Consider the following 21964-nt stretch of genomic DNA (forward strand, 5'->3'; position numbering starts at 1 on the left):
TGAAAGCCCTTGATTAAGGTCATCTTGCAATTTGTACCAAACAATTTTTTCACTGTTAGCTTTAAGGATTGTTTTTTTCTTTTCTTGATACCATAAAGATTCACTAACAGCATTGTAGTGGAATTCCCTCCACCACCCCCAGGTGGTGCTAGACAAGCTGTTAGACAAACACAACTTGGACAGACTATCAGAATGATGCAACCAAACAGACACTAACAAATGCACATGGTATAGCACTGAAAATGAGAAGTATGTGTCAAAATCTTGCTCCTAAGGCTGATTATAAACATCCATGTCCTCCATTTAATCACTCTTTAACAAAACTCTCACAAAGGGAGGAAATGTGCTGCTCTTGCTGCCACAAGAGGCTAGTTGTCCTAATAACATACATTCCATAGGGTACACTCCCAGCTGAGTTTGTACAGGCTACATTCCTAGTCATGTGTACCAGAAATGAAGGAAGCCAGACTTGCTTACAACCCAGGTATTTGGGTGCAGTGGAGATTTAAAAAACCCTAAACTACTATTTTCTTATGTGTTTTGCACTTGTAAAGGACAGATAAACATCTCTTCCTCAAAATTTACACCTGTTGAATGTAACATTCAAACCCTGCAAAATAGTAAGACTCTTTCTTCACCTGGGAATTTTGTGTGTTCAGGCAGGCTGGAACAATGTGCAAAAAGCTACTGATGTATCTTGGAACTTTGATATCATAAGGTGACCAGATTTGGCAGTTGAGATCACACTTCTAAAAATGGGAATCTACTCTCAATTCACTTTATATATTGCAGTATTTGGATTAACACAAACCCCATTAAACCATGTCTACCTGTCCATCAGCTGACTGCTTAGCATGTCTATTTCCTGTGGGTTAACTTTGGCAGGTGGTTGGCTCTGCCCATCTGTTAAAGTTGGCCACGGGGTAGGGAAGTTACATATATATGGCCTGCCAGGCCAAAAAAGGTTCCCTACCGATGCTCTAGGGCAGGGGTCAGCAACCTGCGGCTCCGGAGCCGCATGTGGCTCTTTTACACCTTTGCCGCGGCTCCGGGGCGGATACTAGCGAGGGGAGGAGGCGCATTGTGTGCCCTGATACTCCCCGCTGTTTTAAATGTCACAATGGTTTTGCAGCTCCCAGTTTTTTTCCCTTCGGTCCAAGTGGCTCTTTTTGTCTTAAAGGTTGCAGACCCTGCTCTAGGGGGTAGGATCTGAACAGGAAGATCTTAGTTCAAAACACCTTTCAAGTATTAAGCTCACTGGGTGAGCTTGGCAATTGAACTGCTACATAGAATTACAGATTCCCAATTCTTCTCTACATCCTGAGCATTTGGAGAACTTACTGATTGTATCTGCCCACAATAAATTTGATTATTATACACAGAGTCCTGCATCATACTCATCATTGGTTACCAAAAGACTAAGTGCACCAGTGTATCATCTGCAGCTTTGCACTATTTAGGTGATGAGCTGCCTTTCCCCTAGTCAGCAACTAGTTTCACTACTGGGCCACATTGTGAAGGAGATGAGTGTGTGGCCTGCTGGCAAGCCTCGTTGTGTTAGAAACAAATTAGCTTTCTTTTGTGCACTCCAGCCAAACACAACTTAGTATTTCTGCTTCTGCATGGCAAGCTCTTCCAAATCCAGAAATATGACAAGCTGTGTGACAAGTTAATTAACTGATGCTGAGGTTTCATATTAAAGCAGCCAGTTTTAGAGCATCACTATGAAATATGACTTAGGGCACCAGCACAGTAAAGTCACCTACTTCCCAAGGAAGAAACATGGCTTTGGCATAGCATCTCGCAACTCTGCAAGTCCATTTTTGAGAGTTGAAATCAGAGAAGAATTTTCCATGTTTAAAGATAATTTAATTTTAGTTCTGAGGTATATGTTGGGTGTAGATACCTTAGGTTGGTATGGAATGTGTACTTAAATATGAATCTGTTACTTAAGTGAAGTAGCTTGATGTGTTGCTATATGTACTCTTAACACCTGCTGATGATTCTTAGGTTGGTTTGTTCTGCTTGTGATACTGTTATCTTTATTAAAAATATTTTTAAGTATAAATATATATTTGCATGTGTGTTAGATTTCTGAGTGCCTACTTTAACACAACCTGGTAGACTGTGTCCACTGAATAAAGCTACCCTTGGCTACAGTGCTGAGGAGTCAGCTACCATGGCCGTACAGTGATTCAACCATATTCTAGATTTCTCTGACTTTCTATCAAATACCAGAACAGATAATAGTACTGGAAACAGTGTTGTATATAGTACAAGTTTTCTAAAAGTGCTGGGAATCTATTAATGATCTTAAAATTAAGTACTGACAAGTACCAATCCAACGGTACAATCTTGCAACTGGTATTTCATTAAGATCATTACACAAAACTTATAATGTTCATCTTTTTATTGAATATTCAGGTAAATATTTCACATTAATACAGGCTACATAAAGTAGAGCCACTATACGACATGAAATTTACTCAACGTTTTTCCTTTTAAGTATGTAAACAATTATACATGTATTTATCACCCTAAAAGGTTGAAATCATGTACTCATCTAGTTCTCTGCTGCATACAAGTAGCATTCAGTAGTGTTTAGCCAAAAGCACTAGGTTCATCCGATTTTGAGTTCAAAATGGCTAAACTAACTGGAGAACAGAATCAGTTGAATAGGTAACTCATTTTGTTCTTACACAATGGGCAAACAAGTTTCTCTTGTTATAGCCCGCAGAAAAATTGCTTAGTTAGGCACATTAAAAAAATTCCCAAGTTCTTCCAAGGTCATATGTTTCTCCAAACAAGGCTTAAAAAAAAGAAAAGGAAAGAAAAAGGTAGGCCCTCCTAAATCAGTTGACGTATTTGAGGTGCATGTTTCCAATGTGAGGTGCCCAGGTGCCAGGCCAAATCTACAGGAGGAGAAACATCACAAAATAGTTAATTTCAGAGTATGGCTCCAACACCACTATACAAAGACCTACAGAATCAAGTGGCGCAAAAAACCAAGTTCTAGCTGACTAAAGCTTGGCCCCAACATCCACATTTAATGATCAGCTATCCCACCAAGACTCCATTTCAAGCAGAATCACATATTTAAGGAAAATGTAACATTAGGATGGAAGAATGAAGACACTCCTTGTACTCTTACAAAAATTCCATTATATTATTTAAGGCAGATGTTTGAAAATTTAACAGTACAAAAAAGCATTAATTACTGCACCTGCTGAGCATCGGTACATTCTGTTGAATTTTGGACAACCTTTATCATGGGATTCCATGCTGGATCTGGAGTATGAAGTCCATTGAAGAGAGGCCCACCTGGTCCATCAGCTAGCTGAGGATGAGACGGTATAATAGTGCCTCCATACATGGAAATTGGAAGGCCCTAAGGAGAGACATGGCAATTTACAGAAAATGGTAGCAGAGAATCAGGTTTACAGATCAGTAGCAATTTTATTTGTAGTAACTAATGAGTACAATACTACTGTTATGCAGATATTATCTGTAAGAATTCTACACCACCTCTAAGAGGCTCCCGAGCATAGACTAACCAACTCATGTTCTACATTAGAATAATGTATCTGTGGCAACCCTACATTATTATATTTTTACATTCATCACATAATATAAAAGCACATTTTAGCACCTATCTGCCTCTTTTAGAAGCTGCCTAACGAGACAAAATTCATTTATTTGATACCAGCATATTGTTGAAAATTTGTGAACATTCTAGCCAACCGAAGCCAGAGCAGTTCCCAAATTTTCCCATCCAAATTAATGTTTATACTGCTTTCCTTACCAATTAAATCCCTCTTCTATCATAATAAATCTGGTCCTGCCCACAAGATATTATGTAAATTGGGACATTAGACCTAACAGACTTTCATGCCTAACAGCACATTTACCTACTGTACTGTAAGGTAGGGGGACACCAACACTGTGCCTGTGGGCTCCAGAATGCCCATCAGTACACACTCAAGTAAAGCTCAGAGTAGACATGAGAGCCATTTCTATTGGGTAGACTCCCAATTATAGAATGTTCTTCCCAGTGAAGCCTGTCTTGTGTCGTCTTTTCAATTCCATGTTAATATTTTTCTGTTCTACAAGACTTTAAGATCTGCCTTTACGTCTCTGCGATGTGGTTGATGCTTTAATGTACTAAACATATTTAATGGCTGCTATAGTTATATGCTATATATTGTATCTGATTGTGCTGGTTTTCCATTTGGGTTTTTGTGCTAATTTTGGTATAATTATAACATGTCTGTTAATTATTAAGGTTCTTTTGATCCTCTACAGTTCCTAGACAATTTATAAACAAATAGGGTGGGATTCACCTAACAGCCCCCACCAACAGAAACCCTGCACAAGGACTTCTGCATAGGAAATGGGGCTTCCCCCCCCAACTGGCTTGAGGGGGTCAGGAAAAACCTCATGAACAGTGTTGGGAGGTCTGCTCAATCAGGTAAGCTGGAATGCTTGTGCAAACAGAATGATTGGAAGAGCACCATGTTGAATTCCACCCATAAACCAGTAGTTTGGAAAGTCTTCCTCTCCACAGTACATATACAATCCCGGATACTCAAGAGTAACTATATTACTGTGTAACAGGCTCTTCTTTCCTATACACATCAAAATGTAAGGCTGTTGTCACTTGGCAGTTCGCATGGCTGCCAATAGCTGGGCACACCAACTCCAGTGTGACAACAGAACAGCAGGTAGGCAGCTGTGCAAGCAAATTGCTCTGTGAAGCACCTCCCTCTCTTTGCTAAACACAGCTGCACCAAGGTTTAACAGAAGGGAGGAAGACACTTCAGAGAAAATTGAAGCATCTCTCCCCTCCTTTAAAAGGGGGTGGGACTTGGGGTGAGCTGTAAGGAGACAGGCAAGGGGTGAGTGAGGGGTAAAGGAATGAGGGAATGGCCAGGTTGGGGGGGGGAGAAGGGGTTTGGCAGGTAGGCAAGATTGACAAGTGGAACAAGCAGAGAAACAATACATATTAATACACAAAACTGCAAGCAATGCAGAATGTTATCCCCAATTAGCACGAATTGCCTATTAGACACCCCAGACAAACAGAAGTGATGCTATTCTGGAAGGACTAGAAGCTGAGAAGCCCCCAATGTTCATAAACAGCTTCCATTGAGAATACAAATTCTAAGAATGTTCTACAGATGTATGATTTAGTTTGATTTGAAGCAACTGTGTGGAGGTCTGTGCATAGTATGACTGTGCGCAAGTGTGAGAGAGAAACTTTTGAAAGCGTACTTTAGAGAAATCTACAAAGCTGTTCGGCATAGGCTGCTGGAAAATATTTGAGGGCGCCACTATTCCAGAGTCATCTCTCTCCATCGGCTGATGCTGGGAAAAGGTGCCAGGGTCCGACAGCTGCTGATGAACTGGATGATTTCCCATGACAGGCTGAGACCAACCTGACATGCCTTCTAGAAAGATAACGAAGCACTTGTTTAGGGATGAGAAAAATCTCTCGTATTAATCAAATTTTATCTCTCATATTACCCAAAAGTTAGAAAAGCTCCTTCTTGCTGCAAGAAGAGCCCACCCAACTCTACACACAGTGCTCTTCAAGGGCAGTGACCTTTCCATGGCAAATCCAAGGACTAGTTCTCAGTCCTCATTCTCCAAGATTAATGACTGTGTCCTTTAACAAAGTTTATCTGCCACCCTCCTGAGATTCCTGTGGCCTGAGGTTTAGGAACATGAGAAACTGCTTTATCATAACAAAATGTTTGCCCATCTAGCCCAAGTATTATCTGTGACTAGCAGTAGATAGTTCTGTGTCATCCTTCTAACTGGGGATTCCAGGGATTCAACCTGGGACTACCTCCATGCAAAACAATTGCTCTGCCATTTAAGGGGAAGTTGTCCCTTTCCCTCCTCACCAACATCCTCTTGTACTTTCAGTCACTTCTCTTAAGTGTCCCGCCAATGTCTCAAGCCAAACATGGTGGTAGCAGGACATATCTGCACAACAGAACTACTTGGTAGTAGCTGAAACTTCACTTACTGGTTCACTGCAGCAATACCTACTCCCCAAGATACAAACTACTATTTGAAATTCAAAAGGACTTGCCTCTTCAGAAATAGAAAATGCTGCAGTAAAAAAATCAGGAATTAAAACTCCAGCTGCTATCATAGGGTTCCCTTTTTGCCAGTACCTCCCTTATTTGGGGTCTGATCACTGCACATCAAAGGCACGTATTCCCCCCCCCTTTCTTCCCATATCCTAGAAGTTGTCACACCCTGGCACCACTCCCGTTTTGGTATCTCCAGGTTCTCATCTAGCCTCTATACGCCCGTTCAATGGTCTTCCGTATCCAATTTACTGAAAATTACTTATCGAAAGATCTTCCTTCCTGTTAACTGCTATCTTCAATTGCTCTGAATGCCTCTTCTAAACCATTGTGTCTCCTCCATACCGATCACCCCTTTCCAGTTTCCTACACTGACTCCATGGGAAGCATTGCACTGACTTGAAGATTCGCTTTGGAGCTCTCTCTACTCATGTGTCTTCATTCCTTTCACACAAGGCTCCCTATAAGCCACTTTTCCCACTCCCCTTTCTCTGAACTTTCTGCCATGCAACAGTTCTGTATCCCTGTATAGACTTATTTTCCTGCAGCTCCACTTCTTTAGCCACCTTCCTGGCTATTCTCAGAAACACTCTTCTATTCAGGGCTACTACTGGCATTATTAAATTCCTGCATGGAAGATTTCCACTCTTGCATAAAGTAGGAAAAGCACAATGTGCAGGAATACATGTTTAGAGTACTAAAGATGTTTAAATAATTTCTGTCTGAACAATGGACTCTTTAGGATTTATTTAGTTAAAAGCTCAAGAGCTTGATATAATACGGCTGGGAACCCTTATCCTGTATTTGCAAATTACTGTTTTCTTTAACTCTTACAATCATTTCCTTTGAGATACTCACCTGAAACATTGTTAACACCAAATGACCAGATACCACTGTGTCCAACAGGAGCTGCAAAGTTGGTTCCCAAGGGGGTAGGTGTGACAGAACCTCCTTGACGAATCCTAGCAAGTCTTTCTGTTCCAATAGGCGGTGGCACCTTTCGATCTTGTGCTGTGCTCCCTGATTTTGGCTGACCCAGAGAAGAAGGTGCAGAAGCAGCTGAAAGGGGCGAGGATGATCCCGAGGAAACTGATGGAATAGGAGATTCACCTGATGAAAAAACAGTTCTCTTGCTTTATCACACATGAAATGCTGAGTTACCTTAACTGCTGCTCTAGGAAGTTTCCACTAGAGATGAAATTCTCAGTGCTTCAGCAAAAGTACACTTCTACTGAAATCAGTGGGATTTAAATACTAAAAACATTTTTTTTTTGGTATAGTATCAGTATTTTGAAATAGATGAAAACTGTTTTGAATTTTAATGCATCTTAAATTAGGTTATAACATGGTGCTTCATGATATAGTTTATTATTAGCTCATGTCTTCAAAACTGTACATCCATCAAAGAGCTGTTTGAGAACATGCTTCAGGAATGCATTGGCAAAGCAGACCACTTCTTATTGGACAATTCTGACAGGTGGCTGGGATTGCTCACCTGCCAAAGGTGGCCCATGGAGTGCAAGGAGATTAAGATCTGACTTGTCGGCCAAAAGGGTCTCCCTCCCTTCCCCAAATGTCTCTAATCATCAGCCTCAACAAAAAGCTGGGTCACCCTGCCTAAGTTATCTAGGCTCTTTAAACTTTTATACTTCAGAGCTATCTGCCAGGTTTATTGTTCTTTGTCCCTGACTGACATAGGAGCCAATGGCTCTCTAGTTTATTTACTAAGCTTAAAAATAACTATAGGGGACGTTTTCTCCATGACTGATCTATGAAACAGACTGGACTGTGTAGTGGTCTGTTAACAAGCACTCAACTGATTTTCCCATCTCCATACACCAATGTCTAGGATAAATAAGCCACTAAAGAGAGAGATAAGGGGAGAAATAACCCAAAGGCAGCCAGCCAGCAGCTTCCTTGTGGTGTATAATTGCAGCCTCCTCCAAATCACTGCTGAACAAACAAAATTATCAAGAGCTGATCTCATTCAGCAAGCATCCTATATAGACCAACTCTCTAGCTGAATCTATAACATGACTTAAGCATCACGTATTTACATTCAGATATTCTTAATTTGTCTGGGATCAGATAGATAGATAGAGGCAGTTTAAAAGTATTGGGTCTAAACTAAAGCAAATGTGCAACTGCATGCATGTTTCCTTTAAATTGTTTTTAAGACCAGCAGTGGTCATAGGGAGCTGCAAATTTGAGTGGGTAAACAATGAAATGGGAAGGGTATCTTTATCTTCCTTCCAACAGAGAGAAAAGTAATTGTGACAGATTTGTGTGTAGGGAAAGCCAGATGGGAAAAGTCAAGCAACCCTCACTCCATCTATTCTTCTACTCAAACTCTCTGAAAAGGAAGGGGAACCTTCATGTGACTGCATGTTATGTCTAATTTGGCCCCTTTTAAGCAGTTCAGTAATTTCATCTTTTAAAATTGCCTCAATTTCTTTAATTAACGCTGAAAACAAATTTATGTGTTAGAATCATACAGCCAGCAAAAAGGTCAATACCAACAGACTGAAGAGTTGAATTAGACAGACCCCCAAAACTCCTACATGAATTTGTAGCACTTGTCCAAGGGTGTGGTGAAAAATGCTGTCTGTTAAAGCTGGGGGTCCCAACAGGTGCTGGCCCTTGAAGATAAACCCGTGCTCCTTGAATGTTTGCTGAAAAACCAGCCATAGGCGCTGAAGAGGAGTTTGAGGAGCTGCTGGATGGATCTAGAGAAGGTAAGTCTACAATTAATATGATTATGTCTGAGAAAATAACTCCAAAGACCCTACTTGTTACCCAGTTATTCTATGAATTACAGAGACCCTCCCATCATCATCTGATGAGGTTTGTAGGATAAACAGATTCTCATTTATCTTGATTTCTATCATTAAATAGGGCTGGGTTACATTTGGGATTTTTCTAGCCTGCCCATATAATAATTAATTACATCCTGTGTTTTAAATATTACTTGCTTCCAGCATGAACTGCTTTTCACAATCCTACCTAACATTAAGGAGAACATTTATAGATGTTCTGTGCATAGTTGAGTTGGCATAAATAGTTAAGCCAAGATAGGGGGAATTATTTGTTATTGCCAAACTGGTCAAATTCCCAGTATATACAGTAATCTCAAAATGGCAGTTACCTGTATAGTTTTGCAGTGCAAATATTTTCAGACTGAGTCAAACTAATACCAACCTGGCTTGATGTGAGCATTTCACAACATTAAACTATCACTCTTACTGCAGGCATGAAACATTTTTCAAAACTTCAGGGAAGAAAACACAACCAGCGTAGAATTCAATTCAAAACCACATTTTTAGATGATGCAGACCAGGCGTGGTTAACTTGATGTTGTTGGGACTACAGTTCCCATAATCTCTGCCCACTGGCCACGTTTGCTGAGATAAATTCAAATACCGTACATCTGGAACAGGTTCCCCATCCCTTCTGTAGACTCAATGAAAAGATTTTGCTCCTCTTTTGCAGCAAAAGCCAATAATGGGATAGTCTGCTGCTCAAGACCATTTTCTCATGGTTGATTAAGCTATTTTGCTTGCGTATTTAGGTTCTAAACTAGCGAGAAGGCCTCCCCAGATGGCTGAATATAGGTGCTTTTCCACTTTACCTCTCTCTATGTGGTTTGTTGCATCTACTGCGTGGTGTCTTTTAAGAGCTCTTACAGGGCCTCACTTCATCCCCAGAATGACTGTGGGATAACTGAGGGTCACTATTCTGGTTTGCTTGTTCTTTAAATGCCACCACATAGTGGATGGTTGAAAGGCTTCTAAATTAACACCCCACAAGTCTCCTTTATGTCCATTAGTACACACATAGTTTTCTCACAATGGCATTCACATAAACAGGTCACAAGGATATAGTGCCCATGTGATGCAGAACTTGGTTTAAACTATGAGCAGCAGCAAGTTGAGTAAAATCCTTCTTAATCTTATTTTACCAATTATGGTCTCTGTAAAGGTTAGTACTATCAGGACTGAGGCTTAGAAATGCTGCCTATGCTCAGCAATTGGTTATTACATCAATGTGTCAAAGATAAATATCTGTAAACCGCATCAGCAAAGATTCAGAGTGGGTTTTTTTTTTAAACTGAACCCTACTGGAATTCAAGTTTGAGAATATGAGAAATCTCAGAGCTGGCTGAAGAGGAAATATCATCTGCTAAGTATAAAGCACAATGCAAAACCTTAGTGCAAGCATAACATAATCAAAGAGTGTGGCTTGTATTGACTGCAATTAAAACTGGTCAACACCACCAATCAGCAACAGAGGGAATGGCCATCCTTCCACTTCCTATTTAATTATGCAACTTATTTTTATCTCATTATGGTTCTAACAAGAGTTCAAAAATAAAAAAAGCAGAGCAAAGCGTTAATAGGTGGAATGCTGAGAAACATTTTCCTAAAATGCAACTTTTGGTTCCATTTTGTTATGGAGTAAAGAAAAAGGCTAACTTATCAATGAATCGCATTATCTTGTCTGAGAGGAAGACAGAAACAGGAAAGGGGAGGGACTGGTATGCGGGTATGCGGAGGATTAAACAAAAAGTCCCCATCATCTATATGGGCCAGAATTTTTCTTTAGGATGTTCTGTTTCCCCCATCATTTCACAGGAGTTACCTGAGCCAATATTGTGTGCCAACGTTCATTCTACAGAGTCACACCAATTCCCTCATCTCTTGGTTATATTAAGTCACATTATGAAGAAAATATCAACTGGGTAAAAATAATCAAAGACCCAACACAATTCTTGTTTTCAGTATTCCTCTGGTTCAGGATCACAGAAACAATTTTAAAGTTTGGGGAAGTTTTTCAATTGCTATCAAGAGGCCATGAAGAATTATCTCCCTTTCCATGCAGAACATAGCAACTCACCTACAGGACTAGTTGAAACTCTCTGGGAAGGAGGCCGGAACCCTGGAGCCTTGGAGTTATCAGGATGCACATTTTCCATGTGCCCCATCACAGAGTTACCCAAAAACGTAGACTGGACAGTGTAAGGTTGCTCTGCTGCTCCTCGTGTGGACAGTGGGCAGTCTCCCCATCCCTGGTTAGCTGGCACCTGGTTGCTATCAAAAAGACTGCTAAAGTGATTGAAGAGTGTTGCTGGGCCAAATGTAGGAGGCAAGGATTTGTTTGCTGGGTTAATATGCATCTGAGAACCGTTCATAACGTTCATGGGCGATGACAGCTGAACTGTGGGTGGTGGCCCTTGCGAAGGTGTCAAAGGTACTGCATTTGTAACGAAAATGGACTGAGGTTCCTGATGTATGTTTGCATTTGGTACCATTGAATAAAATGAATTTCTAGGTTGCATTCTGTGAGAGACACGGGGTGCTGGTACAGCTAACTGAGGTAAGGTACCATTGTCCTGATTATCCGTAGCAACCGATCTAGGTGACGCTAAGCTTAATGGAGTAGGTTCTGAACTGGAAGAGAAAGGCATAGATATGGGAGGACTTAAGTCAGACATATTGGTCGGCAGTGTTTCATCTTGCGCATTGTTTGGAGGTGCAGGACTGCTAGATGTGCACGTTTCTATGACTCCTGAAGTGCTGCCAGATGAGATATTGCTGCTAGCAGCAACCGATGATGGCACACATGCGTTTCCAACAGATTGTTCTGGTGTTGATGCCTTTTCTTTGGGTACTGGGGCAGAAGAAACAGCATCTGTTTTAAGTGCAGACTGCTGTGCCTGTGGAACACTAGCGGGTAGAAATGTAGTGGGAACATGCCCCGTGTTTTCAGGTGCAGGAGAAGCTGAAGGCAGTGTGCTACATGTAGTTGTCACAGTTGAGATCGCTGTCGTCATGGTACTTGTTTTAGGAACGCAAGCGAACAACTGTTTCCTGACCGATGATGGAGTCCGGTTACTTGTAACACAGAGTGGCTGGGAGGATGCAACTACTGAAGAGACAGTACCAGGACAAGTGGGAGCTAAACCCGTGGATTCAGGCTGCAAAATATTGCCGTTCTGGTTAACTACGCGACTTGAACTGTTATGCTTTGGAGAGCTATTTGTGCTGCCTGGGTTAACTGGCCTCACTGGGAATGGTCCCCAGGTGTTTGGAGAGGTTGAAAATGTTCCTCCAAATTGGGCCATCGGTAAGCGAGGGTGACGAATTTGTTGCATAGTTTGGGCAGCCAATATGGCAAAGTGAGGGTGGGAGTAAGCTAAGGGAAGAGAGACTGGAAAAGAAGAGCGCACGTTTGCAGGGACATTCTTGCTTAATTTGTTAGCAGACTGGAAGGTAGACAGCGTTGATGACTGAGAGGTGACAAGAGATGGAGCTCCAAGGGGAAATGAGTTTTTGTTTGATGCTGAAGCAGTACTGACGCCAGATGAAAAATTTGTATGGACTGACTTGGTGCTGGAAGCAGGTGTTCTTATATGAGTTTTAGGAATTAAATCTTCCAGTTCCTTGGCAGGATCTTGAATAAGGGCATTAATAAGTTGTACTGCATATCTTGTTGATTCTGTTCCACCCCTGAAATAGAGAAGGCAGGATCATCTTTAGAACACAAGCCTCAGTTCAGTACAACTTAAATCCATTTGAAAAACATGAGCTTTAAACATTAGATTTTAGGCACTGTACCTTATTGTGATCATTCTCTCTCCATTTTTATCTTTTTGTTTGTCCACATCAATATGAGCACCGGTGACATCCTGGATTGCTGTGATGTTGCACCCACCTCTTCCCATTATTCGAGAAACAACGGATGCTGGGACAGAGAGCTTTTTTGACCTAAATGACAAGAATTATAAATTATAATGTTTTGAGGGCTTCCTGCTTTTAAGTTTAAGAGATTTAGGTAGTATTATATACTTGGCCTGAAAAGCGAGATGAGAGCTGCACCCCATAGTCGCCTCTGACTGGACTTAACTGTCCAGGAGTCCTTTACCTTTAACCAAATATTATAGTATGTCATTTTGATAACTAGACAGGCATCTCAGGATAGTTAAGTGATATTCTTGCAGATATTCTGGGCCTTGTTAGATGTGTGTTCTGGGCATGTGATTTTTTTGTTTAACTTAGGCTAATAGCTCTTAAGATAATGCTACTGTAATTCACACATTAACCGACAAACTTTTAAAAAGCCCCCCTTGAGAATATCTGTACTACTGACAAACTGAATGGTCACTATGCCTTTTAACTGCTATGCATGCTTTAGAACTGGAGATATACCACATATTTTACCCTACAGCTCTGAAAACACTAATGAAGAAGCTCCATGTGTGCTGAAAGGCATGGAAAGGTTTTTGTTGTTGTTTTTTAAAAATCCCTGTTATTATATATCTTGTACTTGTTGACTCACTATCTTTTCCTTTAGTTATTTTAAAAAATGACATTCCCTCCAACAATTCCAGCAGCCTTGGAAGTTTAAAAGCCCTTTCCCCAACACTTCCTCACATGGATTCTATTTTCTTCCTCTCTTCAGCTCAGTTCCGAAAGTGATACATAAACCCCTGTAATCCATACTCCCTGAAGTTCTAAACCCTCACTGATTCCACCCACAGCCTCATCTACAGCCTATTCATAAATCCTCTTCAATTCCAATGCAGAACTTTTGAATGCCACCAAAGTACCTTTTTGCTCCTGAAAGACAGCGTCCACCTCTCTGCAGCTGAAACTGTTCAATTGGCGTTGACTGCAGAGTGTTGCTAGGGGAAGGGTCCTTTAAAACTCTGCCTACTTGCCTGTCAAGGATAGAAAATACAATTTTCATTAGTTTTCTAGGCAAGAGATGAAAAGAGTTCCGAGTCATACATTTTCAAGCTCAGGTCCAGACAAGAAAACGTTCTCTCATTCTCCCTGTTTTATTTGTTACATATATATTATCGATCTCTGTGGAAACCCAAGGGACCTCCAAGCCAGATATTAGCAGGTCCCAGATCTACTCAGCTCTACACATATGGAACTATCGTAGGCACTTCCAAAACATGTTCTAATTATACCCTAGATTAGTCAAGACTAAAAATCTTAAGAAACTGGTGTGACAGGCATATGGAACCTGAAATTGTGCATAATTTAGATGGCAGCCCATTTAAGGCCTATTGAAATCGCTTGAGCAGTTAATGGCTTATTGTCCTCCCCATTTCAACAGGATTGAGTACTTCATTAGAATCACTGTGCTCCAGACAGGGCAGAATCTATAGCTCTGTTAGGATAGCAAAATATCTCTTTTTAAAATAGTTTCTTGACAGAGGGAAGGCTTTGGAAGCATACATATTTCTACAAGATTCACTATTGTTAATATGTTTACAAATGCATCAGCAGCCAAGAAAAAAGTTACATCAGAACTGTTACATATGGAAAAGTATATGGTTTCATACTAACGGCTCAGATTTAAAATGTCAAAGTTTCCTGTACTGAAAAGCAGTTCACATGGCTTCTAAAAGCTCTGTATTGTTTGCCTCTATTAAGTGTACTTTTTATATTGTAAATAGGCCTGTGCTCCTCAGATGAAGGGTAGTACAGAAATTTAATTAATAATAATAATTTATTTATATACTACCCTTCATCTCAAGGCAGTTCACAAGACAAAAATACAAGATAGAAGAACAAAGTAAGTAGTTAAAACAAAAAACCCTCCTCTCACAAACACATTTAAAAAACTGTAGAATCCTAGCTATCAACTTTTTCCTTTTCTTGCGAGGAACCCTATTCGGAATAAGGGAATTTCCCTTTTTTTAAAAAGGGAAACGTTGACAGCTATGTGTAGAATATCAATCAGCCAAAGGCCTGGTTGAAGAGGAATGTTTTTGCCTGGTGCCTAAAGATATATAATGAAGGCGCCAGATGGACCTCTCTGGGGAGAGCCTTCTCCAAATGGGGAGACACTGTGGAAAAGGCCCACTCTTGTGTTGCCACCCTCTAGACTTCTCATGGAGGAGGCACAGAAAGAAGGGCTCAGATGACGATTGCAGGCTCTGGGTTGGTTCATATGAGGTAAGTTGGTCCTTGAGGTATTGCAGTCCTGAGCTGCTTAAGGCTTTATAGGTCAAAACCAGCACTCTGAATTGGGTCTGGAAGCTGATTGGCAGCCAGTGTAGTCCGGCCAGGATCAGTATATGCTCAAACTGTCTTGCACCTGTAAGCAACCTGGCTGCCAAATTCTGCACCAGCTGAAGTTTCTGAACTGTCTTCAGAGGCAGCCCTACGTATAATGCATTTCAGTAGTCCAACCTAGAGGTTTCCAGAGCACAGATAACAGAAGTTAGGCTATCCCTGTCCAGACAGGGGCACAGCTGGGCCACTAGCCGAAGGGGATGGAAGGCAATCAGCACCACTGAGGCCACCTGAGGCTCTAGCGACAGCAAAGGATCCAGGAGTACCCCAAGCTGCTCACCCGCTCCTTCAGAGGCAGCATAACCCCATCAAGAGCAGGCAACCTCCCATCCATCCAGACCAGTGCCTTAGTCTTATCTGGACTGAGCTTCAGCTTGTTGGCTCTCATCCGGTCCATTACTGAGGCAAGAAAACGGTCCAGCACACCCACTGCCTCACCTGCAGATGTTAAGGTGAAGTAGAGCTGTGTCATCAGCATATTGCTGACAACGTACTCCAAAATTCCAAATGACCCCACTCAGCGGTTTCATGTAAACAGCAGAGGGGATAAAATCGAGCCCTGAGGAACTCCACATTGACGGTTCCACAGGGCTGCAGAGCACTCCCCAAGCATCACCCTCTGAGAACCACCATCCAAGTAGGACTGGAACCACTGCAAAGTGGTGCCATCTACCCTCAACGCAGACAACTGCTCCAGAAGTCGATGGTATTGAAAGTTGCTAAGAGGTTAAGAAGAATAAACAAGGACATATTTCTCCTGTCTCTCTCCCAGCAAAGGTCAACATACAGAGTGACCAGAACAGTTTCTGTGCCAAAACCAGGCAAAAACCCAAAAAACCCCCAATTGAAATGGATCTAGAAATTCAGTTTCCACCAAGAGCGCCTGAATCTGGTGCATGAATATCCACTCTAGAACCTTGCCCAAGAACGGGAGTAGTTTTACCACTGTCTCCTTCAAGCAGGCAGGGACCAACCCCTCTCGTAAGAAGGCATGAATCACCTGCCTGACCCAGACAGCTGTCTCCTCACTGCTAGTTTTTTATCAGCCACGAGGCTCCAGAGCAGCATAAGTGGTCGCCCTGACTAATCCAAGCACCTTGTCTGCATCCTCGAGCCTTACTAACTTAACAACAACAACAGGGCTCTTACAAGAGAATTGACAGTCTGCTTCCCAGACACCCAGCATCTCAGCTTTACATAATGGGGTGCATACACAAACCTCAGGCTCAACTCCCCGCCTCCACGTGCAGAAGCTTCACTGTGAACTAGGATCCATGAGTAGGCGCTGCTTATGTGATGCTATTTAACACTTAAGTTTGTGTGATAGGAGAGAGCATGTGACCCTAATGTTTGCTCCTCAACTCCACAGCATTTAAGACTTATAATGTATGTTAAAGTTAGCAAATGCCAAGTGCTTTTTAAAAAAATCTGACACATGTATCCACTACCATTCGTATACTGTCATACCTTCACCCCCAATTCAAAACTGACCAAATTATCAATCATGCTCAAACTGGTCAAATGCCATTCATGAAACTGCATGAAAACAACTCACCTTCTCACTACTTCTTTCCAGCCTTCTTCTCTTTTTTGCCCTCTTTTTGGACTAGTCAGATTCAACTTTATGTTCGGAGACGTCAGAGGCAGGGACACAGATTTATAACTTGTTGTTAAGGAGTTTGGATTAGCTTCACCTTCAAGTCTAAAAACAAAGAGAAGTTTGATTATAAATTGCCTGCCACCAAACAATTTAAACCTCAATTCCAATTACTGAATTCCATGTAAGTCAATGATACAAATTGTTATCAATAAGGCCCTCCAAGTGCTCAGGCAGCATAATTCTATTTCCAGATGAGTTCAGGTGAGCACAGAATATGGAACATTTGTTCCTAATACAGGAAGCTCTATCAACAGATCAGCGCTAATGGCTATGTAGGGGGGCACTTATTTTGATAAAAGATTAATAACTTTTGATAACACTTAACGGCAGCGTAAATTGTTATGTGGCAACAGCTGCATTAATTATGTACAAAGGGGATGGGGGACTGTTGAACAGCCTGCTTACCTGAATCTGGTGTTCTTATGAGTGGTAATTATGCAGATACGCTTAAAGGTTCTGAACCTGTGCACAGCATTGTTCAGAACTTTTTGAATTTAAAACTAACTTTTGGCATGAATGATCTGCCCAAGTGTAGTGTAAATGTACCACAACTTCCTGCTTGGCACTTAAGTATCATAGTTATACAGCTACCTACAACAAGGAAGACCAACTGTGTGGATGCACAGATACTATGTGGGAAACATCAATTTCAGATAAGCAACCTCAGCTTTGTGTTTGTTTTTTGTGTGGGGGCACAAACATAGGAGATTGGTAAGCTAGTTATTGAGATACTGGATGCAGGTATCTTCATATGAACAAGGATAAGGATAGCCCACATCTGAAGTGTCCACTCAGCTTAAGTTGACAACTGGGGCCAGGTAGAACAATACATATGGATCACCATGCAAAGGCTGTGACTAGAATGTACTCAAAAACCACCTGGTACTTGGTATTGGGCCAGTTCATGTTACATGGTATGTGAAGAGACCCAATTAGAAAATTCTGAAGATGTCACTTGGATGAAAGACAAAGAAGAAATTCTCCCTAATGATAAAATGGTGGCTGAAAAGAGAACTGAACAAAAAAATGTAGAATTCACCCCATAGGCCATAAGCACTATAGTCAAAGAGCAGATCTTTTACACCAGAAGTATCTAAGTTTAGTTCTAGAAGGTTTAAATGATGCAGAGGAAGAACCTGTGTGTGCCTGGGCAGACCAAAACTGGTATATATTGCAACTATAACTGAAATCCATCTGGCTGTGACCATGAAAAGGACCTTCTCCATAGCTGTACCAAGGCCCTGGTGTTCGCCTCTGAGACAAGTTTGTCATGCTCCTGCCACTTGAAACGATAGTGAATGCCAAAGATTTTTTTTTAAAAAAGACTTGACTTTGGACTATAACATCTGGTTTTAGTAGCTGGCTGATTTTGAGCTACATAGATATGTCAGTTGTAATTGTTTCATCTTCTGTTGTTGCTTTTAAAGATTTGTTTTATCTTTTTATGCTATATAACAACAACAACAACAACAACAACAACAACAACAACAACAACAACAACAACAATTTATACCCCGCCCATCTGGCTGGGTTTCCCCAGCCACTCTGCTTAGATCTTGTAAAAACTTGATGTTTTGTTATTTTAATAGTGATGTTCTTAGGTACCTTGTACTATTTATAAGAAATGTGAGGTACGAATATTTTAAATAATACGGAACTACCGTATTTTTCGCCCTATAGGACGCACTTTCCCCCCTCCAAAAATGAAGGGGAAATGTGTGTGCATCCTATGGGGCGAATGCAGGCTTTCGCTGAAGCGTGGAGAGCGAGAGGGGTCAGTGCACTTCAGGAAGCTATCAGCAAGCCTGGGGAGCCCGTGGGAGTTCCCGCAGGGCTCCCTAAGCTGCGGATAGCAGTCTGCTTGCCTGGAGCGCGGGGCGTGCTGAAGCAGAGTGCCCCGCGCTTTGGGCAGACATCCGCAGCCTGCTTGCCCGGAGCGCGCCGAAGCATAGCGCCCCATGCTTCGGGCAGACACCCGCAGCCTAGGGATCCCGCCCCGCGCTTTGGGCAGATATCCGCGGCTGGGGGGGTGGTAATAAATCCCCCCCTTTATTTCCCCCCCAAAAAACTAGGTGCATCTTATGGGCCGGTGCGTCCTACAGGGCGAAAAATACGGTAGCTAATCATGAAGCGTAGGTCTGTAGCCAACATGTATTCACAGGATCTCTCTAAAACAAGCATGGGAAACTTTTAAAGGGTCTTAATTAGGCCCACAAGACTGTTTCCCTGTAACCACACCCACGTGCCCACACATGACATCAACTGTGGGGGCAGGAAAACCCACAACTGCAAAGGCATGACCAGGAGCATTAAAGGGAGCTTCCCACTGTTCCTTATCAAGCAGTAAATTCCAGTGGGCCTTGCATTCGGTGCTAAATTTTAGAAGGTTCCGAATGCAAGCCTTGCTTGCACAGGGACAATACAGTGGTACCTCGGGTTAAGTACTTAATTCGTTCTGGAGGTCCGTTCTTAACCTGAAACTGTTCTTAACCTGAAGCACCACTTTAGCTAATGGGGCCTCCTGCTGCTGCTGTGCCGCCGGAGCACGATTTCTGTTCTCATCCTGAAGCAAAGTTCTTAACCTGAAGCACTATTTCTGGGTTAGTGGAGTCTGTAACCTGAAGCATATGTAACCTGAGGTACCACTGTATAAAGTGCACCCTAATATTCCCAATAGTTCCTTTGCAGTCATGTCAGGTATGGATGGGACAGGTGGGTGCAGCGAGGGGAAATGGCCTTGTGCATCACGTTAGCCACCCCTGCTCTAGATTATGGGGAATTGGGAACCATTAGCCTTGGCTAAGCAACACACTTGCATGCTAATGGTCACTGCTCCCACCAACAGGAAACCTTTGCTGCAGGAGGATGACAACAACTGCTTGGCAGGGGGTTGGACTCGATGGCCCTTGTGGTCTATTCCAACTCTATGATTCTAAGAGGAGCACACAGGTGCTCATGTGCAGAGCAAGCAGCATCTGTTACACCTACCTTCACCACGAGGTCAGAGAACCTGCTGCCCAACCCTGTCTTCAAAGATACATCCTGGCAAAACTAGATGATATCATTTGCTGTTACTGTTGTCCTGGAGGATTAACGTGCAGCTGTTGCTTTTAATTGCTTTGCTTTGTTTTTGATCAGGAGGGATGAATTAGAGGTTACCAAGGAGAGCTCATCTCCTTAGTAACATCTAATTTGGGGATCTTTAAGGTAATTTAAAGCCTCTAATCCCTCAACCTTGAAGCCCAAGGTCCAAAACATGTGCATTCAGAAACATTTCAGCATCAAGCTAGCATGAAAAAGACTCATTAAAAGCTTCAGTAATGGAGATATAGCTTGTGACTCACCTGGTTTGCACTTTGGAAACTGAGGTGTTAGTCTTGTCTTCCTGAGAAGGGAGCAGTACTGAGGCATATCGTCTCTCGCCTGAAGAGTGTGTGTCCATAGTGAAGTTTAGTTCCTGGCTTTTACCACCGCTGCTGCTCTCACTATTGCAATCTGTGCTGTCTAAGTTGTCAGAATCACTATTCCCACCAGCACTACCGCCTCTTGGCTCTCCGTTGATCTTATTTTTATCTGCTTTTTGCTGTGCTAGAGTTATATGCTGGTCTGGCAAAATTATCTGCACATTTTGAGGAGTGTCTTTTGTTTTATTCTTCTTATTCTTTCTATTTGTGCTGGGAGTTGTTACCACATTGGCCCTCTTCTTTCCAAAAGCATTTGTGAAAGTAGTTGATGTTGCAGATATTCCAATAGTAGTTGTAGTGGTTGCACTTGGAGGCTCTAAAGGAACTTCTTGATCAACTGAAACAAAACAGATTTTAAAAAAATAAAACTTAATGATGGGAACAGTGCCCCCCCAAAAAAAACTGTATCAGAATGGTAGTGACTTGTACCATGACATAAAAGGCAGAGTTTTTCTGCAAGTTAGACCAGATTTTTAGCATTCTGGTTTTAAATCTATTTTTTAAATGCTTTACTAGCTGTTTAAATCACAATGGATGAATTAAAAAAGCACTTCTTTTGAAACCTACTATTCTAGGAACTGTTTGTTGATTTTCTTCTGTATGTATCTTATAGAACCATATAGCATCAATGTATAAGGTACTTTACAGGGTAGCAAGAACTCAGATGGTCTGAAATTGGACAATATTAACATGCAAAGCTTCATTTCAGAGGGATGAGATTCGAAGGTGATTTCAAAAGCTTTAGGGAAGAGGTGGCTTTGGCTGAGTTACTAACAAGGGAGTAAAAAAAGTGACAGTACAACTTGAGTCCCATTTTTGCATTACCCCGGAGTTGCTGCAGAACTTCTTCCCACATGGTTAGGGTAGAGATGAGATGAGCCATTCCGAAGGGGCTGTAACCAGGACTTACTTTACCCAGTGTCATAGGAATAAGTGGTGCTGAAGTCAGTTCCAGTCATCAGAATTATAGGGGGGCAAACCCAGGCCAGGTGTGAAGAAGAATCAGGAAGGGATACTTGAGAGAGCAGGTGATTGTTGGATGGCCAAGGGTAATAGACACAGTGCCCACAGTATCCATTATGTAAGACACACAGATCCTTTCCTAAAGCAGAGTTTAAATCTACAGTCTGACTGGGTTGTGGCAGAAGAGGAAAGATAAAGATTATCCTTTGGGGCTGTCTTGTTAGGTAGAGCATGGGAGACACTGTAGTATGTTGGCTCCAGAGCATCCTAAAGGATCAGTCCAAGGTGGTGCTGGGGACCTTCAAGTTCTCACCCTTGATCTGTGGGGTGCTTCAAGGTATTATTCTGACCACACGCTGTTTAATATGGAGAGTTGGACTTTGGTGTCACCAATATACAGACAACACCTAGGTGTAACCTACAACCAGGTTTTTTTCCCCCTCAGCCGGAACTCAGTGCCATTATAAGAAAACAATGGAAGCTTTCATGGCAAGTTAGGGCACCTCTTTTTCTAGAAAAATAGCACTGCCTGCATCTTCCTGATGCTGTGGAACATCTGAACAGGTGTCTGAAAACGATTCTGGCATACATGAGGGTGAACATGCTGAGGCTTAATCCAGACAAGATTGAGGTACTCTCCATGGATGGAATGATTTAACAGTCCTGAATGGGGAAGCACTCTGACTTGCA

General features: G+C 41.9%; 1 protein-coding gene across 10 annotated transcripts in view; it reads right to left on the reverse strand.

Annotated features, from left to right (window-relative positions):
- Positions 1 to 2392: 2392 nt before the first annotated feature.
- ANKHD1 (ankyrin repeat and KH domain containing 1) overlaps positions 2393 to 21964 on the reverse strand; it is a 93695-nt gene continuing 74123 nt past the window's right edge. For 3 of the 10 annotated variants that reach the window (XM_028738252.2, XM_028738247.2, XM_028738256.2), the window contains 10 exons: positions 20192 to 20648; positions 16743 to 16889; positions 13705 to 13815; positions 12713 to 12862; positions 10992 to 12604; positions 8615 to 8824; positions 6957 to 7208; positions 5272 to 5447; positions 3224 to 3388; positions 2393 to 2912 (listed from right to left, as the gene is read on the reverse strand). In XM_028738252.2, coding sequence (XP_028594085.2) covers positions 2853 to 2912; positions 3224 to 3388; positions 5272 to 5447; positions 6957 to 7208; positions 8615 to 8824; positions 10992 to 12604; positions 12713 to 12862; positions 13705 to 13815; positions 16743 to 16889; positions 20192 to 20648 — 3341 coding nt within the window. In that variant the 3' untranslated portion in view covers positions 2393 to 2852. The remainder of the gene's footprint in view (positions 2913 to 3223; positions 3389 to 5271; positions 5448 to 6956; positions 7209 to 8614; positions 8825 to 10991; positions 12605 to 12712; positions 12863 to 13704; positions 13816 to 16742; positions 16890 to 20191; positions 20649 to 21964) is intronic. The other 7 variants (XM_028738254.2, XM_028738250.2, XM_028738249.2 and 4 more) reach the window with 7 other exon arrangements.

The sequence above is a fragment of the Podarcis muralis genome, chromosome 8, assembly GCF_964188315.1.
Source record: "Podarcis muralis chromosome 8, rPodMur119.hap1.1, whole genome shotgun sequence".
In the NCBI taxonomy this organism is placed as follows: domain Eukaryota; kingdom Metazoa; phylum Chordata; class Lepidosauria; order Squamata; family Lacertidae; genus Podarcis; species Podarcis muralis.